We start from the raw sequence: 22,374 nt of genomic DNA, 5'->3' as shown, positions 1-22,374 counted from the left end.
TTGTTGATGATTTGGGTCATTGGGTCATTATTGGGCTGTTAATGGGAATTTAATTTATATGGGCTAGTGGGCTACTATATATTACAATATTACATTATATATATATATATATATATATATATATATATATATATATATATATATATATATATATATATATATATATATATATATATAGAAGTAAGTTCATGCGAAAATATAAATATCCTGCGAAAACGTGAAAACAACTTTTATCTTATGAAAATTAGATACATGTACTATAAAAAAATAATTTTATTAGCAATAAATTAAAGATAGTAAGTTTACATTAGATGGTGTTATGATAATATAGATTTAAAGACGGTTTTTATAATTATATTTTTTCATGTCCTTAATCATTTTTAAATTCATGTTTTCATAATAAAAATGTTAAAAATCATACTTTGCTAATATGAAATAGTCTATCATCTATCATCGATTATCATCATGTATTTCAAAGTTTGGATGAATTATTTTCCAAAATATAATGTTGAGGTGACATAATATCATATGGTTTTCTTGTTTTCGCGTTTTCGCAAATTATTTGCATTTTCGCATGAACCCTCCCCTATATATATATATATATATATATATATATATATATATATATATATATATATATATATATATATATATATATATATATATATATATATATATATATATATATATATATTAAATGACGGATCGGTTCGGGTACCCGCGGGTATCTAAATACCCAAACCGAAACCGAACCGTATAAATGCGATTTTTTCGGTTTCAGTTTCGGTTTTCTTTTTGGTTTCGGATCGGCCGGATCGGTTTGGTTTTGCGGTTTTGTGGTTTTTTTGCACACCCCTATCATCCGCTCCTCGAGCTGCTCGGCCCCTAAACTCGAGCTTGATCCCTCTTCGGCGCCTGATCTGCCCACTTGTCTCTCTCGCAATGTCACCATGTTGAAAACATATCGCAATAACTATCAAAATACTCATCACTGTTGAGGGATCATACGCACACACTACAAGTTTCCCGGTCTCATCTCGGCTTTTCTCGAATCGAGTATGGATCCTCTGGTTTCAATATCCATACTACCTTCCACATTTATCCATACTTTCCTCAAGAATTGCTTCGACTCCACTAGGTCCCTTTTTCTACTACTACTGCTTCTAGCACTCTCTCATCCTAGCCTTACCCTAGGGAACCTCCAACTCAACTAAAACCAATCCTCAGCTGTTGAAGGCCTCCTTGTGATGCCAATTAGCCATCACCTAAATAGCATCACATGTGACAAAGCTCAGATAATCCTTCGAGTAGATGACTCATCCCTACAACGGTTGGACTCAGACAAGAGTTGCGCAATAGGGCCAAATCCAGCACTCTGAGATTATTCAACCCTGATCACATGTGACGTCACGTATTCACCTAATGGCTAACTCCCATCACTCAAAATCCCACAATGCACAAAGCAAGCAGCATTCAGACAAGGGGAAAAAATATAACCATAACATACTCAACAGTCATAATCTCATATCAAGAATCTACTCTAGCATGTGACATAAGCTCATAAACTCAGGCATAACCTAAACAGGCTATCCTACTACTATCTAATCAACACTATCATGCAGCTCAAAGCACATATAACAAGCACATAAGGCATCCTCCCTAGATCATTAGTCCTAATCTAGCATTTTGTTCTACTAACTGATAACCATAACATAAAGTTGTATGGGTATTTTGGGGTACTTACTTGAGCTCGGCTGATTGCATGCACCACACCCTTTTCTCTTATCAAAGTTCAATTCTTTCTGAATTCTTTTCGCTTTTCTAAAATTGTTTCATTTCTCAAAACTCTCATACAAAACTGTCTTTTCATTTCAAAAACTTTTAGACCACTCCCTTAGTTCGAGTTTAGACACACCCGAGAGTATGTCCGAATCCCTCAAACCAAGGCTCTGATACTAACTTGTAACATCCCAAAAATCCATACCAAAAATTTTTCTTTAAATCATTATCAAAGCCATATTCATAAAAACCTATCATAAGTCATAACATAAATTCAGAGTATTAATTCCAAAACATAATTCATTATCAGAGTAAAACATTCCAGCCTGACTAATCAATGGTGTGTGTCATGCGATCACCCCGAGCTCTTCCCTCCGCTACCGGAAGTACCTGAAACTAAAACTGAAAACCGTAAGCACGAAACTTAGTGAGTTCCCCAACCTACCGCATACCATGCACAAACACATACAGCATATACTTGGCCACACCCGCTATTTTGGGCCTCGCCCCTACCTTGGGCCCCGCCCGCTACAACGGCCCCGCCGCTCCAGGCCCCGCGTGGCTTCAAGCCTCGCTCGGATACATATCTATTTCTTTTAGGCCCCGCCTGTCTCCAGGCCCCGCCCGCTAACCACATATAGTACAAATAGCATATAACACATAACTGAACATACCCTAATACATTCTTGTCCTTAGGCCTCGCCTGTCTTGGGCCTCGCCCATGCTCTGCTACTAATGAGATATTGAACACCGTCCATACTCGGCTATTGGTGAGATACAGGACCTTGCCCACACTCACCTTCCTACTAGGAACATACATGCATCACACAGACAACAAGTATATTCTATCATGCAAACCATTCCTTGGGCACCCGCCCGACATCGAACCTTGGTCCGGAATATCATACTATCAAACAGTGCCTAGGGCTAACCCTCGGGTCTTCCTACTCATAACTACATGAGGCGGCATTAGGGTCGTAGACCCATTCACACAAAGGGAAACTCACCTGCACTGCTGAACTTGTTGATAACCCTTTTGCTGCTGACTGACAATCTCTGAACCGTTGCTCCACTAGTTCCCCGAGCTACCAATATCAATACACATATCACTTAGTCCCAAACTGAACTCTAGAAGCCAAACTAAGTCAACTCTGGTCAAAGTCAATTCTTCCTGGCTGACTCTACTCGTCGAGTCAATCCTTTGACTCGTCGAGTACATGTACTCAGAACCCTTATAATGCGACCCAACTAGGCAAGTCCCCCCCAAGACTCGTCGAGTTTAATGATCTCTGAGTCCCATCCTATCCAACTCACTGGGTCACCATTCAACTCACTGATCTGAGTCTTAACTAGAAGGGGTTAGTGTTTCGCGACCTGACTCGCCGAGTCCAAGACGATCTTTAACAGACTCGCTGAGTTGTTCATCCAACTCATCGAGTACTTTCCTACCTTTATCCAACTCGCCGATTTCACCCATGTGACTCGCCGAGTCGCTTCAGTTCTTAATCCATATAGTGGCTTTTCGAGCCATGCATGGGCTCCAACTCATAGATCCACTCTTCCCAAGTCTATTCCTCACATAAAGTTGCAAGCTTTACGTGAAACCAAAGAGATATGGGATTAAAACACTCTAGGGCTAGGTTTTGTAACCAAGGGGCTTCACCAACAACTTATTGGCATAAACTTTATGGCTTTCTGGATCCTTAATAGCCTAGATTTGAGGTAGCAACCTCAGAACTACCTCAGATTTACTCCAAACTCTGAATAAACCTCCTCCATACTTAAAATGCCCAAATCTCAACCATAAGATAAATCTAAATGCAATAAGGTCAGCTTATTACCTCAAAGGATCTGAATAGTCACACTAACTATGAATCCAAGGCTTCCTCTTGCACCACTTTGAACCTCCTTCCCTTCCAAGCTTCAAATCACTTCACCAAGGCTACATATGAACCCTAGGGAAGAGAATGAGATGTTTAAATAGGGCACCAAGTCCCAAACTTAGGGTTTCCCAATCCAGACCGGACTCGGTAACTCCACTTTCCGACTCGTCGATTCGGTTACTTACTCTTCGACCCGGATCCCTCTCGGACTCGTCGAGTTCCACCCTGGACTCGACGAGTTGACCCCTTTGACTTAGGGTCTTTCCTTTCCTTTCTTGGTCTTTCTGATTCCGGGTGTTACATTTGATGTCAATCAGTCCGTTCGCGGACTAGTGTGTGTATCCAAGGTGTATTAGACATTTTGGAGATATTAACGTGTGCATGCTTGGTTTGATCTTTCTTCTACTCTATTCTTACTGATATCTGTTTGATCACCGGTTTGGATCCTTAGATTTAGGACCTTACAATTGGTATCATATCAAGTCGTCTTCTTTTCAATGGAGGCAAGGAGGTACTCAATCCCAAAACCAACAAGTCAATGAAGATAGTGATGTGGCCTGCTACAATGAAAGAAATTCCAATTCCAGAAAATTTTCATGAGGGATATCTTGACCGCATGGAATTTTGGCCTTTCGATGAGACCCAGCCACAACAGCGATCAAGTTCAAGGGTAGCGATTATACTCTACGTCTTATCAATGCTAAGGATCTTTTGAGGTTTAGGGAGAAAGAGATATTTACACCTTGGCTCAACATCAAATTGTCTGCAAGTCAGAGCTTCTGGAGCCAGCTGCCAAAGAATTCACTTCAATGGTTGCAACAATTATTGAGAAGAAGCTATGGATGGGTGCAATGGGGAAAGCAAATGTAATGATGTTTGAGAAACAAAGTCGAGAGAAGCCGTGAGTTCTGGCTAGCCACAAAACAAGGGGGAGATTGATAGGGCATAATTTAGTGGTTTGGGCTAGGCTTTATCTTGTGTATGTATTGTTAGGGTGTTGGTTGTGTTGTATGTAGCTAGTTGGTTATGATCACGGTTGTAAGGGTGATCACGGCCGTGAACCCCATTTGCGGTTTAGTCTGTTGCTATAAATAGGTGGTTGTAAATCCTTTGTCAGATTTGATGTAAGTCAGTCCGTTCACAGCCTAGTGTGTGTATCCAAGGTGTATTAGACGTTTTTGAGATATTAACGTCTGCATGCTTGGTTTGATCTTTCTTCTACTCCATTCTTACTTCGTTTGATTGATATTTGTTTGATCACCGGTTTGGATCGTTAGATTTAGGACCTTACATTCAACTTGCAGATTTAAAGATTGGAGCCACCGAGATGTCAACTGAGCGGATTCAAAAGTCTAAAGTGAATAGATGTTTTGGCGATAGTAGCAGCACGGGTGGTGTTTCGGGTACTATGTCGAAACAGAAATGGGTTTGTAAGACTGTAAATCTAAATGTTAAAATCTCTTCTGGGAATAATCTGTTGTTTTTGGAGAGTGTTAATCCACTGCAAGTCTCTGGAGCCGATGGTACTTGTTTATGGGAATCGGTTGAGATTAGGAATGTTTTTGTGGTTGGTTCAACCATGACTGGGTCTGATATGGCCAGTGTTCAGTAAGGGCTTGGGGGAGCTTTAACCGATCCTACGGTATTTGATGAGGGCGGCTGCAACTAAGGGAGTTTGAATGGGTCTAGCTTGTTCTTGGGAACTGGAAGCTTGGAAGACTAGTTTGGTTTGAAGATTACTGGAGTTACTATGTTTTCATGTCTCCAAGTGGAAGATTGTTAAGCTTTGTGGAGTCATAAACAAATTGACAATGAGTTTATTGTTCGAGGGAAGTAATTGTAAATGGGTTTACAACTGAATTTGCAATTGAATCGTTGAATGATCAGATGTGCATGGATGTCACTATCATCCATTTTTTTAATGCAAGGACGTGAATGATAAAATACCTTAATTTCCTTCAGCTGATGGAAAGCAATTCAGTTGTTTCGGCGTAAAAGTTGGACGTGGTTGGTGAAGAAAGATGAAAAAGAATTCTTCTTATGTCCTTTTTTTTTTTGTATAAATAGAACAAATCAATGGAAGATCATGTGTGCAACAAAATGTTGATGTGAGCAACGATAGAGTGACCATTTGTAATCTTCTTATTTTCTAATAATAAGGAAACCTAGTTGCAGCCCGTGGATGTAGGATTGACACAGAATCCGAACCATGTAAAATCCTTGAATTATTTTTTATTTTATTTCTGCTTTCGTGTGTTCCCGCTGTGTGATAGTGTTCCCGCTACGTGTACCTTGTCTCCTAACAAGCCCAACCTTGTAAAAATTTCCATGTCATCATAATATAATATGGTACAAGGGTATGTCAATACAAACATGCACTGATGCACAAAGTGATAAATTAAACAATGAATGAAAATATAATGCTTTTTTCGTCAAATAATTTCTGCTTTAGTGACTTTTTCAAAATCTTCTGTATTTTGTTGATTTATACTCATTTTAACACGAAATTCCATAAATATATGAATTCCACAAACACTCAACCAACCAAAGCTTATTAGATTATTTTACACATCCAATGGCGGAAAAGAGATAAACAACACTATATACAATGACAACTCCAATATCAAACTAAATTTGATTATAAACAGAACTTACACCTCAGATGCATCAAAAATCAGATCATATGCACAAGTGTTGTGTTTCTCAAATAGGTTTATAACAAATTTAGCAAAGATTCAGAATTTACATGTAAGGTTCGTCACCAATGTTTAGTAGTCAATACTTTGACCTTCTTTGGTAATCACATCGACATGATCAGCATATATATATATATATATATATATATATATATATATATATATATATATATATATATATATATATATATATATATATTGTTTCAGAATTTGAAAAAAGAGCTTAATGATCTTTGCCACAAAAGCATACCGGATGACATTGACACTGACACGCTCAACCTACAAGAGAGAAAGGTACTTTCTTCTTCAAGAATGAAGTGCTCATATACGAAACAAACATTAATACACACAACTTACAAGAGGAGCCCAACGTTTGTAGATCTTTTTTCATTGAATAATTTTATTAAACACCTGGTGTTCGTGAAAAATAAGCAGCACACGTCAGTTAAATTGAGGTCAATTTCATGTTATAGAAATTAGTTTCATGCTTTTTTATTCTTTCTTGTCTGGTGTATGCTAAGAAAGTTTCATCTATAGATTATTGGTATATGCACCTTCAACACCTTAATTTATGCACTTTTGAAAATAGTGGAATATGTACAAACAAATCAAGAAAAACTTGTGTAATTATTGCTAATTTGACATCAGCTTAATCAAATACAAGAGGTGGCCACATCATACATGTGATTACTTGAAAGTTGAAACTAGAAATTCAGTAACCCAGATTGACAGAGTAAGCAAACAACCTTCAATGATCAGATAATTAAGGTAGAGAAACAAGAACATGATTAGGACGAGGGAAATAAGTGTACAATGTAATCTTACCTGTGCTATTTAGCTAACTTCAAAACATACCAAACTGCAGGTGTGAATTTGATGTTTCTCTAGAACTGCCATCCCTGTAGGAGATTACAACAAGTTGTAAATCGGAGAGTAATGTGAAGTTTTTGTTGGAGAAAACATTAATCTGTTAATAATAACCAAAGGAGACACCACATACCTCTTGTTGATAGGTCTTTATAAAAGAGTTGGGGTCTTCTGTTACATGACACAATCCAAAAGTTGTATCTATTAATTTTAGCTTTGGAGTAGTTGATTGCCCATTTGTGAAAACTGTTATTTTTGGACAATCTTTGATTTCCAAAGCAGTTAACGATGGCCATTGAAAAGCCTCCTTCCCAAGGCAAAATCCCTTGAGATTTTGAAGGTTGTGAAGAGTTATGGATTTTAGACAAGGGAACACAACCTCTTTAGTCGGTCTGGTCTCGGAATATTCAACTTGCTTCACAATCACATCCATATTCCTGCAGTAACTTATTTGCAGCTCTTGGAGCTGCAATAGACTGCCAACCATGCAACTACTAAAAACTTGTCCAAGAAGCTTACAACCTACAATTGAGACCTTTGTAAGGTTTGGAAAGTTCAACACTATCCTCCGATTGCTCTTCCACATATGCTTCAGATTATCTAATTCACTCAAAGTCACCTTTTTTAGCTTCTCAAATACCACAACAGATTGTGTTTCAATATTCACATCATCATTTGTTCCTTCTATTACTTCAAATACCTCCTCTATTACAGAGTTATAGGCATCAGTAATAGAAAGCTTTTCAAGATTCTTCAAAGTATGCAACTCATTGCATGGAAAAATTATGCGGCTTTCCAACAATTTATGGTTTCTTTGTGCATCTACTTCAACTAAATTTGAAAAAGACCAAGGTCTATGAAGTAGGTTTATCGTATCTGGAGTAGAGCACATAGGGAGTTGATTCTGCTACGAAAAAGTAAACATAGACCATCACGAACACGATAATTATAAAAGAAAATTTATTTTTTGTGAAGATGAACATTGTAAAGAAAAATTCTGATTTATATATTGCATTTGTACAAACAATTCAGATTTAATCAATGATTGTCAAGTCTTTTTTAAATAAAAAATTTACATTTTTTTTGGGTTGAATTAGGTTATTGTAAAAACACCCACAATTGAGTGTTAAATTGGGCCTTTGTGATTAGATCATCTAACTTGATTTAACATCCTTAAGTGGTTTACTGATGAATGATTGAATTATATGTTTTGTAACATAAGAGACAACTTAATATCTTAAGAATGAAATATTAATTTATACTAAAATATAAAAATGCATATTTTCATAAATCTTTATGGATATAAATGGGAAGTGGTTATGTTTCTTCATTTGGTTTTGTTTTGTGTTTCCTTCCGGAATACACATATGAACCACATAAATTTGTAAGCAAATAATATGTTGAACATCATAAAAGGACATGCCGATCACCTGGTTAAATGATAAAATAAAGCAACATACCTCATGTGTAACATTGGACAAATGGAAGTTGAGGCCACATTGTAACAACCTAATTTTCAAAACAAAATTTTCATCTTTCAACAACCAAATTTATATAAAAATATTCTCAAAAGTATTCAACAATAGTTATCAAAACATAACATATCCCAAGATCACAAAATCAAATCCCTTCTCTAGCGTGTAAAGGTCACACCGGCACCTTCCCACGGTCATCGCTAGTACCTGAAACACATAACACAACCACTATAAGCATAAATGCTTAGTGAGTTCCCCAAAATACCGCATACAACACATACGCCGCTCGAGGCTACAGTACGCGTCTCCGGTCGATGTGTCTCAGCGGGACCCTCCATCCCGTGGCTCATTGGGCCCTCCGGCCCGGTCTGAATCGTTGGACCCTCTGGTCCAGTCTGTATCGTTGGACCTTCCGGTCCGGTCTATACAATCATATAACATACAATATCACATAGCACAAAGATCCACATAATCTCATACATAACACATAAGACCCTCGGGTCCATATAAATACCACTCTAGGTAATGTATAGTGAGAAGACTCACCTCATGCAACTCGGTAACTCGAAAATCTCGGACTCAGTGAAGTAAGACCTAGACTCCGCCTAATCATATGAAATAAACACTCGTCATCAACATATTTCCCAAGGCTAGACCATACCCTCTAATCACTCTCAGGAAGGTAAAAGACCATTTTACCCCTTACATGGCTCAATTACACTAAAGTTGACCAAACCCTAAAAGTCAACAAAAGTCAACCCTCTAGGTTACGCTGCGCGTACCAAACGTGTATGTTGGGCGTACCCGAAGCCTTCACAAAATCGGGATACGAGGCCCCTTACGCCGTGCGTACTGGGATTACGCCCAGCGTAATGCCCAATTTCCTTATCCATCTCATTTAGGTCTTAATCGGTTAAGACTTGCATCCAAAATTCAGATCTGACTCCTCTAATATGACTTAATCCATAAAGTTGAAACCTTTAAGCCTTTGCATGGCTGTAAAGGTCACTTTGTTCTCAAAACACCTTTCCTCTTTCCATAGTGAGACTATAACTCATGCATGATACAAGATCCACATCCAAGACTAGATTTTTATGAATCCTCAACACAATATACACTAGAAAAGGTTAGCTCTAAGCTCATGGAGACTCTTTGCACACAAAGTCTCCAACTTTGAACCAAAAACCCTAAAAATGGTCCAAAAGCAAAACTTATGAAGAACAAGGAAAGCTTTGAGCTTTTTACCTCAGAAAGGATCTCCAACCACTGTAGAACTCGGATCTACACTTGTTCTTCAGCTTCTAGCTCCAACAATGGCTCCTTCTTCTCCTTCTTCACCTTGAAAAGATAACTTCAAGCTCAAAACACACACATAAGCTAAAGCGCGGATCTCAGCTCTCTAAGGACTCACTCAAGGGGATATTATGGCTAGGGCAAAGGACTACATGTTCCTTTTATAGTGCAGAAGCCAAAAATTAGGGTTCACATCTAGGCTCACTACGCCCAGCGTACCCAAGCGAGTTCACGTTCAATTTAAGCGCGTGAGTACGCGCGGCGTACACCTCAGTACGCCCAGCGTACTCACCAGTTCACCATACAACTTTAAGGGACTAATTTGCCAATTCTCCCAAAATAGAAGGGTCATAAAGCTTACCTAGATTTCGGGCTGTTACAATTCTCCCCCACTAGAACCAGACTTCGCCCTCGAAGTCTCATGCCACGAACAACTCCAGATGCTGCTCCCGCATCTCCAGCTCTGGCTCCCAGGTTAGCTCGGACCCTCTCTGATGTTGCCACTGGACCTGAACCAGGGGCACTTCCTTGTTCCTCAGAACCTTGATCCTCCGATCCAAAACTACGATCGGCTTCTCAGCATAATTCAGACTTGCGTCCACCTGGATATCCTCTAATGGTACCACTATCGACTCATCGGCAATACACTTCCTCAATTGCGACACGTGGAAGGTATCATGAATCTGGTCCAACTCCGCAGGTAGCTCCAAGCGATACGCTACTTTACCGACCCTCGCGATCACTCTAAACGGCTCAATATACCGGGGTCCCAGCTTGCCCCTCTTCTTGAATTGGATCACTCCTTTCCAAGGAGATACCTCTAGGAGCACGAAATCACTGACCTGGAACTAGAGTTCGGATCGTCGCCTATCCGCGTAACTCTTCTGGCGACTCTGAGCGGTCAATAACCTCTGTCTAACCTGTTGTATCTGCTCTGTCATCTAAAGCACTATCTCCGTACTACCCATCACACGCTGCCCTACCTTGCCCCAGCAAATGGGGGTACGACACCTCCTTCCATACAACAACTCAAAAGGTGGCATACCAATGATTGAGTGATGGCTGTTGTTATAGGAAAACTCAGCCAATGGAAAATACATGTCCCAAATCCCACCGAAATCCAGTACACAAGCCCGAAGCATGTCCTCGAGCATCTGAATCGTCCGCTCGCTCTGCCCGTCGGTCTGTGGGTGGTATGTGGTACTAAAATGCAGCCTCGTACCCAATTCCTCATGAAATTTCTTCCAGAATTTGGAAGTGAAGCGCACATCTCCATCTGAGATGATCGAGATGGGTACTCCATGCCGCGATACAACCTCCCTAACGTACAACTCTGCCAGCCTCTCCGCGGAAGAGCTCTCACTGATGGCAAGGAAGTGAGCGCTCTTCGTCAACCTATCCACAATCACCCAAATTGCATCGACACCCCTGGCAGTCCTCGGTAATTTGGTGATAAAATCCATGGTGATATGTTCCCACTTCCACTCAGGAATCTCTAACGGCTGCAACTTACCATGCGGACGTTGGTGCTCGGCCTTAACCTTGCGACAGGTCAAGCACCTCTCTACGAACCATGCAATATCCCTCTTCATACAGGGCCACCAATATTCCTTCTTCAGGTCCAAATACATCTTAGTGGCCCCGGGGTGGATCGAGAACTTCGATCTATGCGCCTCCTCCATCAAGACGGTAAGCGTTCCGCCCACAAACGGTACCCAAACCCGACCCTGGAAGGTCATATGTCCTCTACTATCGGTAACAAACTCCGATACCTGCCCGATCACTCGCTCCCTCTTGCGGTTCTCTGGTCTCACAGCCTCCGCCTGAGCCCCTCGAATGGTGTCCTAAACTGGAGTCATCACTGTCAATCTCATGCAAATATCTCGTATCGGGCGCCCTCCGCCCTATGCGTCAGGGCATCAGCTACAACATTAGTCTTGCCCGGGTGGTACAGGATCTCATAGTTGTAATCCTTCACCACATCCAACCATCTCCTCTGGCGCATATTCAGGTTAGGCTGATCCATCAAATACTTCAAACTCTTGTGGTCCGTGTATATCGTACACCGAACCCCATACAAATAGTGACGCCAGATCTTGAGAGCGAACACTACTTCCCCTAATTCCAGATCGTGAGTGGGATACCTCGACTTATGAGTTTTAGCTGTCTCGATGCATATGCTATCACATGCCCCCTCTGCATAAGCATCGCCCCCAACCCTGATATCGATGCATCACAATATACTACGAAATCCTCCATCTCTTCCGGAAGGGCCAACACCGGGGCTTCGCATAATCTCTGGCAAAGTGTCTCGAACGAGGTCTGCTGCTCCAGACCCCAAAAAATGCAACACCCTTCCGGGTCAACTTGGTGAGTGGCACGGTGATCTTGGAGAAATCCCTAATAAATCTCTGATAATAGCCTGCCAACCCTAAGAAACTCCTGATCTCAGTAAGTGACCTCGCCACCTCCCAACTCATCACAGCCTCAATCTTGGCCGGATCGACCAATATCCCCTGCTGGTTAACGAGATGCCCCAGGAACTAGACCTCCCATAACCAAAAATCACACTTGGAGAATTTGGCGTAAAGCCTCTCCGATCTCATAACTCCAAGGATTTCCCTCAAATTCTCTTCATACTGCTCTCTGGATTTCAAATATACCAAGATATCATCGATGAAAACAATCACCGATCGATCCAACATCGGCCTGCATACCCGGTTCATGAGATCCATCAACGCTGTTGATGCATTGGTGAGCACGAATGACATCACCACGAACTCGTAATTCCTGTAGCGAGTTCTGAACGCCGTCTTCTGGATGTCCTCATCTCGAACCCTCATCTGGTGATATCCCGACCTCAAGTCTATCTTGGAGAACCAAGACGCTCCCTGCAACTGATCGAACAGATCGTCGATCCTCGGTAACGGATAACGGTTCTTGACCGTCAACATTTTAAACTCCCGGTAATCGATGCACATCCGGTGTGAACCATCCTTCTTCTTGACAAAAAGGATCGGCGCTCCCCAAGGTGAGCTACTCGGTCTGATAAACCCCTTTCCCAATAGCTCCTGAAGCTGCGAGGATAACTCCTGCATCTCGGAAGGCGCAAGGCGATAGGGTGCCTTGGCAATAGGTGCCGCCGCTGGCACCAAGTCGATACGAAACTCCACTTGCCTCTCGAGAGGCACACCCGACAACTCCTCGCGAAAAATGTCAGGGAACTCCCGCATAATTGGGACCTCATCAATCGAACTTGGCCTCCCAGCGGCCACTGGTGTGTCCATCACATAGGCCACAAATCCTCTACAGCCCTGCTGTAAACTCTGTCTCGCCCTAGTAGCCGAACAAAATGCTGACTCGGGACGGGTACCCTCACCGTACACCGTAAGTACTCCCCCACTAGGGTCTCGAATCGTCACTAGCTGATGCACGCAGTCTATGATAACTCCAAATTGGCTCAACCAATCCATACCTACTATGACACATACGTCCCCCATCGCAATAGGGACTAGATCAATCGGAAACCCCACTCCGACGATCTCAAGTCTACACCCTCGAATCACTTCCGTGGCATACACTGCTCGCTCGTTAGCTATAGAAACTCGCAGACGTCGACTCAAGGCCTCTCGAAAAATACTGATATGACGACTAAAGGCTAACGACACAAAAGATCGACTCACTCCCGAGTGAAATAGCACTAAGGCAGGTACATAATTCACAAGAAAAGTACCTACGCATAACAATATATAAGCATAATATCTCATACTCAAATAAATAGAGAGAAGAATACATACCGGCCACAACGTTGGGTTCTGCACGGACCTCCTCCGCTGTCAACTGGAAAGCTCTCCCACGAGTCTTTGGCGCCTCAGTCTTTACTAGCCGAACCTCGGTATCCCTAGCCGCAGGCACAGATCCCTGTTGTAGCTGAGGACACTCGGCCTTCCGATGGCCGACCTGGTTGCAATGGAAGAAAACCGAAAATCCAATGGGGCAATCCCTCGCGATATGCCCCTCCTTCCCGCACTTGTAGCATACTCCTATCTGGCACGACCCCTCGTGACTCTTGCTGCCCTTCCCACAAGTGCGACACTTCCCGCCCCCAGATCTTGAATCAGCGTGCTTAGCCCGCTTGGCTGCCGGCTGAGACTAAGTCGGCCGCTGATCCATCCTCTGTGACTCGGCCTCCTCCCTGGCCTGAGTCTCCAACTCGATCTCCCTCTTCCGGGCATTTGCCTAGAGCTCAGAAAATGTCCGATAATTCGAGCTCGCCACGAACTCCCGAATATCCCTCCTTGGAACACTCAGATACCAGCTCATGCGAGCTTGCTCAGTAGACACCTGCTCACGGCAAAACATCGCCCTCTTGTGAAACTTCCTGGTAATAACTGTAACATAATCAGTACCCTGCTTGAGGGTCAAGAACTCCTGAATCAACCGTTCCCTCTCCACCGGGGGAACATACTCATCTCTAAACATGGCGGTGAACCTCTCCCAGGTCACCTTAGAAATCTCTGCCAGAGTGAAGCTCGCCGTCACAAACTTCCACCAATCCTTCGCTCCCAAGCGGACTTGGTTCAGAGCGAACCGCACCCTCAAGTGTTCTAGACAAGAACACATATAGAAACATCCCTCAATGTCAGAGATCCATCTCATCGCAGTAATCGGGTCCTGCGTCCCATCGAACTCTGGTGGCTTCATGTTGCAAAACTCTCGAAACAACAGCGAGTCACCTCCCTGAGGTCTGGCAGCAGCAACAGCAGCAGCAGCTGCAGCCTCAGTCACCGTTGCATACGGCTCGTCAAAAGTCTCAATCAGTGTGGTCTTGATGTCCCCGAACATCTCTGTAAATTCAGCCTGAATGGCAGCAGCCACCTCCTCATGAATCAATCGACGGATCTCCTCGTCACTGACCCCACTGCTCTCAGGTGTGTGTTGTGTCCCAACCATGATGCCTCTAAAATACAACATAAAAATATCAGATACTCGATCGAGCATACTTGCACTCGATAACGCAACCCTACTCTTCCTCTAATACCCAAAGGATTCTTACTTGGGCTGCTCACCGATCCGGTGTCTTCAGTAGTACGGGCCCTATACTACTGACCACACCACATCAACATTCACCCCAAGTCCTCCTCCTTGGATCCGAGATCGCAAGTACTCTATTCTCGCTATGCATTGGCTACCCTCCGATAGACCCCTCATGAGCTCCTAACTGCTACCAACTCGCTCTCTAGGCATCTCATAGCAGCAGAAATCTCCTAGGCTAAGGCATCACAAATCAGGCCACTCTATTCCTAATATGAATCCCTAGCCTACTCTAGCATGCATAACATAACATATCATATCTCATAACACATAATGTAAGGGTATATTCGGGATTCACCGTTCGGGCGCTGGCTAACCATACACACTGCTCTGCTCTGGTTGTTTCAAAACTCCTTGCTCTTTTAGAAAAATTTAGTTTTTACTGTTGAAAATTTCTCAAATCCTCGGTTTGAGTTCAGATACGCCTAAAGGTGCATCCGAGTCCCTCAAACCAAGGCTCTGATACCAACTTGTAACAACGTAATTTTCAAAACAAATTTTTCATTTTTCAACAGCCAAATTTATATAAAAATATTCTCAAAAGTATTCAACAATAGTTATCAAAACATAACATATCCCAAGATCACAAAATCAAATCCCTTCTCTAGTGTGTATGGGTCATGTCGACGCCTTCCCACGGTCCTCGATAGTACCTGAAACACATAACACAACAACTATAAGCATAAATGCTTAGTGAGTTCCCCAAAATACAACATATTATTGGATATAGTGTCTAAGTCCATAACTTTATTTGGTATGAACTTGACCCAACCCAACATGGTCAATTTGGGTTGCATGGCATTGCAATACTTGGATAGACTAGATGAGAGAATAAGGCACTTATGATTATTAATATATTACAAGTTCTAATATATTAATAATAGTATTAATAAATTAGTATTTGATCAGGTATTAATCTAGTATTAATTTGGTGATCAAAGTGAGACTAATTAAATATATAGGGTTGATTATGACAATCATCAATTCTTTTATGGTGGATTAATGATCCATGGTTTATGGGTTATGGATGTAACCACTTGGAGCACCATGGATAGTCCATGGGAGTTACAAACCCATGGGTCATGAGAAATGAAGAGTCATGACAATTAGGTTTTACATTTGTAACTCCTAATTATGACACATTATAAAAGAAACCCTATAGCATGCAAAATCGGGACTAAAGTGTCACTAGAGAGGGCATAACCGATTTTTTAGTGTAAGAACTATTCTCTCAAGTTATTCCATGTTTTGTGGTGTTATGTGAAGCATTTGAAGCACAACATTAGGGCTGCTAGGCTCACAAAGTCTTGAAGGAATCCATGAAACAACAAGGTATGTATTTCTACTAGTTTTATGTTTCATATATTCCCCATGCCATGCTAGTAAGGAAATAACCTTGAAAAAGAAATTTGCATGTATATAGAGAAAACATAGATTCAAGGTTATTAGGGTTGCATGTACACTTAGGAAGTGTTAGAATGCTCAAAACCCATTAGTGGTATCAGAGCCTAGGATTGTTATCTGTATACTTGATGCAAACTACTTGAAAAAGTCGAAAATCTGCTCTCTGACGACTGGACTCGCCGAGTTCATGGGGAGGACTCGCCGAGTCCATGAACAAGTTCATCCTACTCGACGAGTAGAATCATGCACTCGATGAGTAGGAGTGTGCTGGGTAGTTTTTCGAGTTTTGCTATAGGAAATGGATTAAAATCATTATCCCAATCTGTTTCGGACTTGTAAAATCTGTTTTTCAAAGTGATAATGATTATGTTAACCCATTTTCCATGACTTTTATCAAATTTCAAGTATTGTATATGTTTATATGATTTCTTGAAATTGCTTGATATGAATTTGTGTTCTTATGAGTTTTTAGAAGATCATAGGAATTATGTGTAATCTCCATGTGTGTTTAATTCATGATCTTAATGGCAATGATGGTGTCTATAACTTGTCCTCAAGTTATGGATAACCAAAAGTCACTTATTTAAATTGTGATTAAATAACTAAAGAGGCTTCATAAAATGAAGAGTCTTCATTTTTATGAACCATTAAAACTTATAATTTACAAATTAAAGAGACTTGGAATAGTTTCAATTCTTGCCCTCATGTTTTGGAATTTGTAAAGTCTTACACTTTAATTCCAAATTAATTTTTTTAAAGGTTAAAAAAAATTCAAACTTTATGGACTTCATTAAATTAATTAAAGTGTTTAATTAAAAGAGTTAATAATTCCATAAAAACATGGTTTAAGTTTAATTAAATTAAGAGTATAGTTTAATTAATAGATTAAACCACCAAGTATTATAAATGTTTAAAATACACCCTTATACTATTATTATAATTTTAATTATATAGATATGTATAAGAATATGTCATTCTTATCGTTAGTAGGCTCATTCACGAAGTCGGTCTATAAGGGGGGGTATAAGGTTGTTGCCTATAAAATGGTGACTTAATGGGTGTCCACTCTCACCCACCGCTTCCTTGATCGGTGGAGGCTCGTTAGCCGAACGGGTAGGATACGACTTTAAATAATCATTAAAAGTATAATGATTTATAAAGTAACTATACATTATAAATTCCCAATCTTAGTTACTTTAGGAAAATGTGAAATTGGTGCTAGCCCATAAAATTACACTTTGTACCTTACCAAATCGTTAGTGGAGCGTGTGTGGTCAACCGACACACTAACATGGACTAGTAAGAGTGGCAAAGGGTAACTTGACTTTATTATAGATCGGTGGAGCATGTGTGGTTAACCGGCACATCGATTAGGTAATATTGTTGAGGGTACCAAGTCAATTTGTATGGTTATTCACACCTTGTTTGTGATCCTCGGCATCCCAGTCACAAACTTGAGAGGGCACAATCGAGATTCAAACACGCCATTGAAAGTTCAATGTATCTCAAAAGATCTAGGGGTTTCAAATCCAATTAAAACTTAATTATATTTCGTTTTTCATGGTGGAAATTGGTAAATCGTCATTTACCTACTTGTAACTATTTTATCATTTGGATTACGGCATCCCTCTTCCAATTATAAATAGGTTATTAGGTCCTAGCCTTAATATTTCATATTGGGTGTTATATTAAGGACTTTAAATCAACTAACTTGAATTCCTCCCATTATAGATGTCTAGTTTAGACAGCTATGGTCTTCCCAAATCTTTAGGAAGAAGCTTCCTAATGAAGATGATATCCCGAATGGCAATCAAGGTGAAAGATCAATCCCTTTGTTATGCATTAGTGGGACTGAAAATCATACTTCACTTCCTTCACCTACTCCAATAAATCTCCCTATCCCACAAGTTTCAAGACTTGAAAAGTTCTAAGTCATTCAATCCATATTGGCAAACAAAGTATATATGTGCTTAGGTCTTAGAGATTAAGTCACATATTGACAAGCTAGGAGAGTCGGGTGTCGAAGTCTCAAGGTAGCTGGTTGTTGACTTGGTCACCCCCTGATGACAGATCACGACATGACCCTTAATGATCTTACATATTTGCTTGATGATGCTGAATCAGCAATGATTTGGGGCATTGGTAAAGCAAAATTTGATTGGATGATCAACTTCCCCAACTTCCATGGACATTGACAATGGTAACATTGGAAGTCCAGAAAACCTTTCTCTTCCCAATTGAAAGGGATTAGCCATAGTCAACTTGGTTGACCAAATGGTAAAGAGAAGGGCTAAGTCTGTGATAGTCCCGTGTACCATTTCCAAAGAATCCATATGTTTCTGTTACCAAAGAAAGGGTATTGGTTGCGAAGCTGCCAAATTTACCTAAAAGTCCATAAGGATAGTAAAGTCAAATGTTTGACTCTGCTTCAGGTAAAGTCCATTGTCTAACTCTATTAAGTTTCTATTCTGAGATTCTTATTGCATGATGTGACTGGGTCACATGTTGATGTTTTAAGAATCAAAGAAAAGTGAAGAAATTTAAAGGAAGTATATGCTGATTCTGATCGTGAAGAATGATTTCAATCACATGGTTCGGTGATCAGAATTTTGAGTTGTTACTTAAGAGTTATGATATATTGCTTAGGAATAGATAACAACAAGTTTTCCATATGGATTGTAAGGATAAGTTTTCCGCAAAGTGTTAAAATAAAAGAAAATGGTTTTGATTTTATTTATTTTAAGTATCCTTACAATGGCATTTGTGAAAAAAGGTTGTCGATTATATGTTTCCATTGATATGCAATATGGGTAAATGGATTTGATTCTTTCATTAGTGGTAGTGTCATAATTTACCAAATAAGGAAAGATTCTCATCACCCAAGTTTCAGTTGGATAGAAACTTGGAATCATACAAGTTGTATTGTGTGATGAATGAGAATTTTCATCTTTGGTAAATTAAGACTAACTCCTTGTTCACATCCGCATGTGAGTCAAGCGAAGGACTAAAGGATCGAGTACATTAAGTTGTGCACTAGCCAGGTCCACCACAAAGGTAGATAAGATTATTCATTATGATTTACTAAAGTTTAGTAAATATGGTTATGCTTACGAGTTTAGGTGTAATTCTAAAACATTGGAAAAGTTTCAATGTATGGCAGAATGAATAAGAAGAATGAAATAAGGCAGAAAGATAAAAGTTTCTTCAATACGAAGAGATGGGAGATCTCTTATGTATTTTGTTTTATGATTACCATATCACAATTGATCTTCTAAGGACACCTTAGTGTGTTTGTTGCCTGAGGAGAGGAATCGTGAATTGTTGAAATGATTAAATCAAAAGATAATTCATACTTCGTGCCAAAAACAAATCCTGGAGTTATACTCTAAGATTTTAACTTGAGTGACATAGCCTATAGAAAGTTCATAACACTTGTCAAATGTAGAGTAAGATGTTTCCTATTCTTGTACATTTGAGATTGGTAAGTTGTGATGTTTTGGATAAAACAAAGACCAGCTAAGACCAATAGTGAGAAGTGTTTAACTTGATAAGAATCCACACTAGCTCTTGAATATTTGTATTGTCAAGGAATGGTTCTTGACAAAGAGAAGTCTTATATGTCAAGAGGATAGTGGGAGTCTAAAAGATTCTGAAATAGTTTCAAGAACTAATCAAGACTTTTGTTAATCACTAGCCCATGACTTGAGGTTTGTAACCTATCGTGTTGACATATTCTTATTTATGTGTCTATTCCAGTTGTAAGTTGATTATGCTTGTGAGTTCTATGAGTTCTCAATTGTTTGCATAACAACATGGAAGCAATGGTGGGCATTGTGCTACCAGGTGGCAAGAAATTAAGATTGAACATGTTCAGTCTATATGAGTTTGGATTTGTAACTAACCTTGTCTTGTGATTATGGTTATTACAAATTCACATGGATAGGAACACATACACCATAAAATCTAAGTGTCAGAAGGTTTCTCATCGATTCATGAAAATGATGGTGAGGAAACACTTCCACTAAGAAGATTTTAAGTAGATAGCGGTTGTGATATTTGCATTCTCATATAGTTAGTGGAGCGTGTGTGGTTAACCGGCACACTAACTAGTGAGAATTGAAAAAGGCCTATACAAACATGTGAGCTATCTAAGGAAAGGTGTATGTTTTTGATAAAGTCTTATTGAAGCAATCTAGTATCAGAAATATGAACTTTGGTAAGAAAGTCAATAAAGTATTGATTTCTAGAAGTCCAGTTGATTTTTGAGTACATGTCAAAGCTAGTGGGAGCATAAAGTGTTATGTTGGTAATCATTATGCTAGTGGGAGCATGATGATTATGTTAAGTATTGCAAGTTAGCAATGTTAGTTATAGAAAACAAAAGTTTCAATTTGCTTTGAAAAAGTTGTTTTGCTATAATTAAGGGTGAGGATTTTATACTTCACTCCAATTCTACAAGCTTAGATTGATATTTTAATCTACTTTAGTCAAGAATATATATGTGAATGTTATGTTGGAATGGTTCAACATAAGGAAATTCTATATATGTTGCGTTCTCAAAATTCGATTATGATTACGGCATCCCTCTTCATAGTTCGAATTATGAAAACATGGCAAATAAAAGTTTTATAGCATAAATCATGTCCCATATGCTTTGGGTATAGGTTGATTACATGTGCTATAATATTCATCCATTCTAAATTTTCCCAATGCCTAGGGCATTAAGATGGAAAAAGGAATAGAACTGGAAATGACTAAAATGATTAAGAAAAATTGTCGAGGACAATCTGAGGTTTACCAAAGATTGGTTGCTCATGGACAATTCGAAGTATAGAGTAAGGACCATATTGACATATTTTGAAAAGAGGCAACTCTTGTTCAGAAGTGATGGTCAAAATGGTAATATGGAGATGTGTCCATAGGTGGAAGTTACTCTTTGAATCTGTAGAACTTAATGCTAAGAAGGATGTTCAAAGGAATGTACTTTGAATTTGAGACTTCATTTCCATGGAATTGTTTTCCATTGGAATGCTTTGTAATGTCTGTTGCCAAGTCTTTGTGACATGTGTGCATAGTCATTACAAGGGGATCATTGCATATAAGTTTAGAATTTAACAGATTATAGTAAATGGCAAGAGTTTGGTATTCTTGCATTTACAACAAGTGTTGGAATTGTGAAATGAGCATCATTGGAATATTGTAAATTGATCTATTTCACAAAGAGAGGACCATATGTAAACATAGTATGCATACTTGGAGTATGGCATAAATGTTATTTGGAAAAACATAATGTGCATGCTTGGAGCATGGCATGACTATTGTTTTAATTCAAGTATTAAGTTGATAAATCGAAACATAAATAATGAGTAGTCAATATGGTGCTTAAATAAAAGGTGTTTTTATTTACACTCAAAGTGTTGGGGCCATATAAGATTAGTATTATTCTTCTGTTTCACTTTGCATGTTTTGACTTCCAGAATAACTAGGTCGTTCTTCCTGAATGACTAAGTTATTCAAACCATCCACAGTCAGTCATATGTTGGAAGTAGATATGAATCAAAGACTATCATGAATTTGGCTTGTATGATTTGTCCAATGTGCATTAGACAATGAAATGGTTGCTACAACATTCATGAGTACTCATAAGGGCTGAGTATTGGATTCAACCCACGCTCACTTGCATCACTTCATGGAATTTATCTCGAGTAATCGTGAGACGGTAATATCATATAAATCTTCAAACCTAGAGATATGAATTGTTGACTATGAGTTGGTTATTCATTGATTGTACAAAAACGCATTGGTAACTCGATGTTATAAAATGTGCCTTTGTGAATAATTCGACAAGTAGTTAGTACAAGCATATCAGTCAAAGTTTATCTG

General features: G+C 39.6%; 1 protein-coding gene across 1 annotated transcript; it reads right to left on the bottom strand.

The window, feature by feature from the left end:
* Positions 1-7,045: 7,045 nt before the first annotated feature.
* On the bottom strand, positions 7,046-8,117 carry LOC128132266 (uncharacterized). Its single transcript, XM_052768769.1, has 3 exons — positions 7,404-8,117; positions 7,214-7,325; positions 7,046-7,104 (listed from the first exon to the last, which is right to left on the bottom strand). Exons 1-3 carry the CDS (start codon positions 8,115-8,117, stop codon positions 7,046-7,048), a joined length of 885 nt encoding a protein of 294 aa, XP_052624729.1.
* Between the last annotated feature and the right edge of the window lie 14,257 nt (positions 8,118-22,374).

Source organism: Lactuca sativa, chromosome 2 (genome assembly GCF_002870075.4).
Source record: "Lactuca sativa cultivar Salinas chromosome 2, Lsat_Salinas_v11, whole genome shotgun sequence".
Classification (NCBI taxonomy): Eukaryota; Viridiplantae; Streptophyta; class Magnoliopsida; order Asterales; family Asteraceae; genus Lactuca; species Lactuca sativa.
The sequence above is the reverse complement of the archived record's forward strand: the minus strand, read 5'-3'. Positions and strand labels throughout refer to the sequence as shown.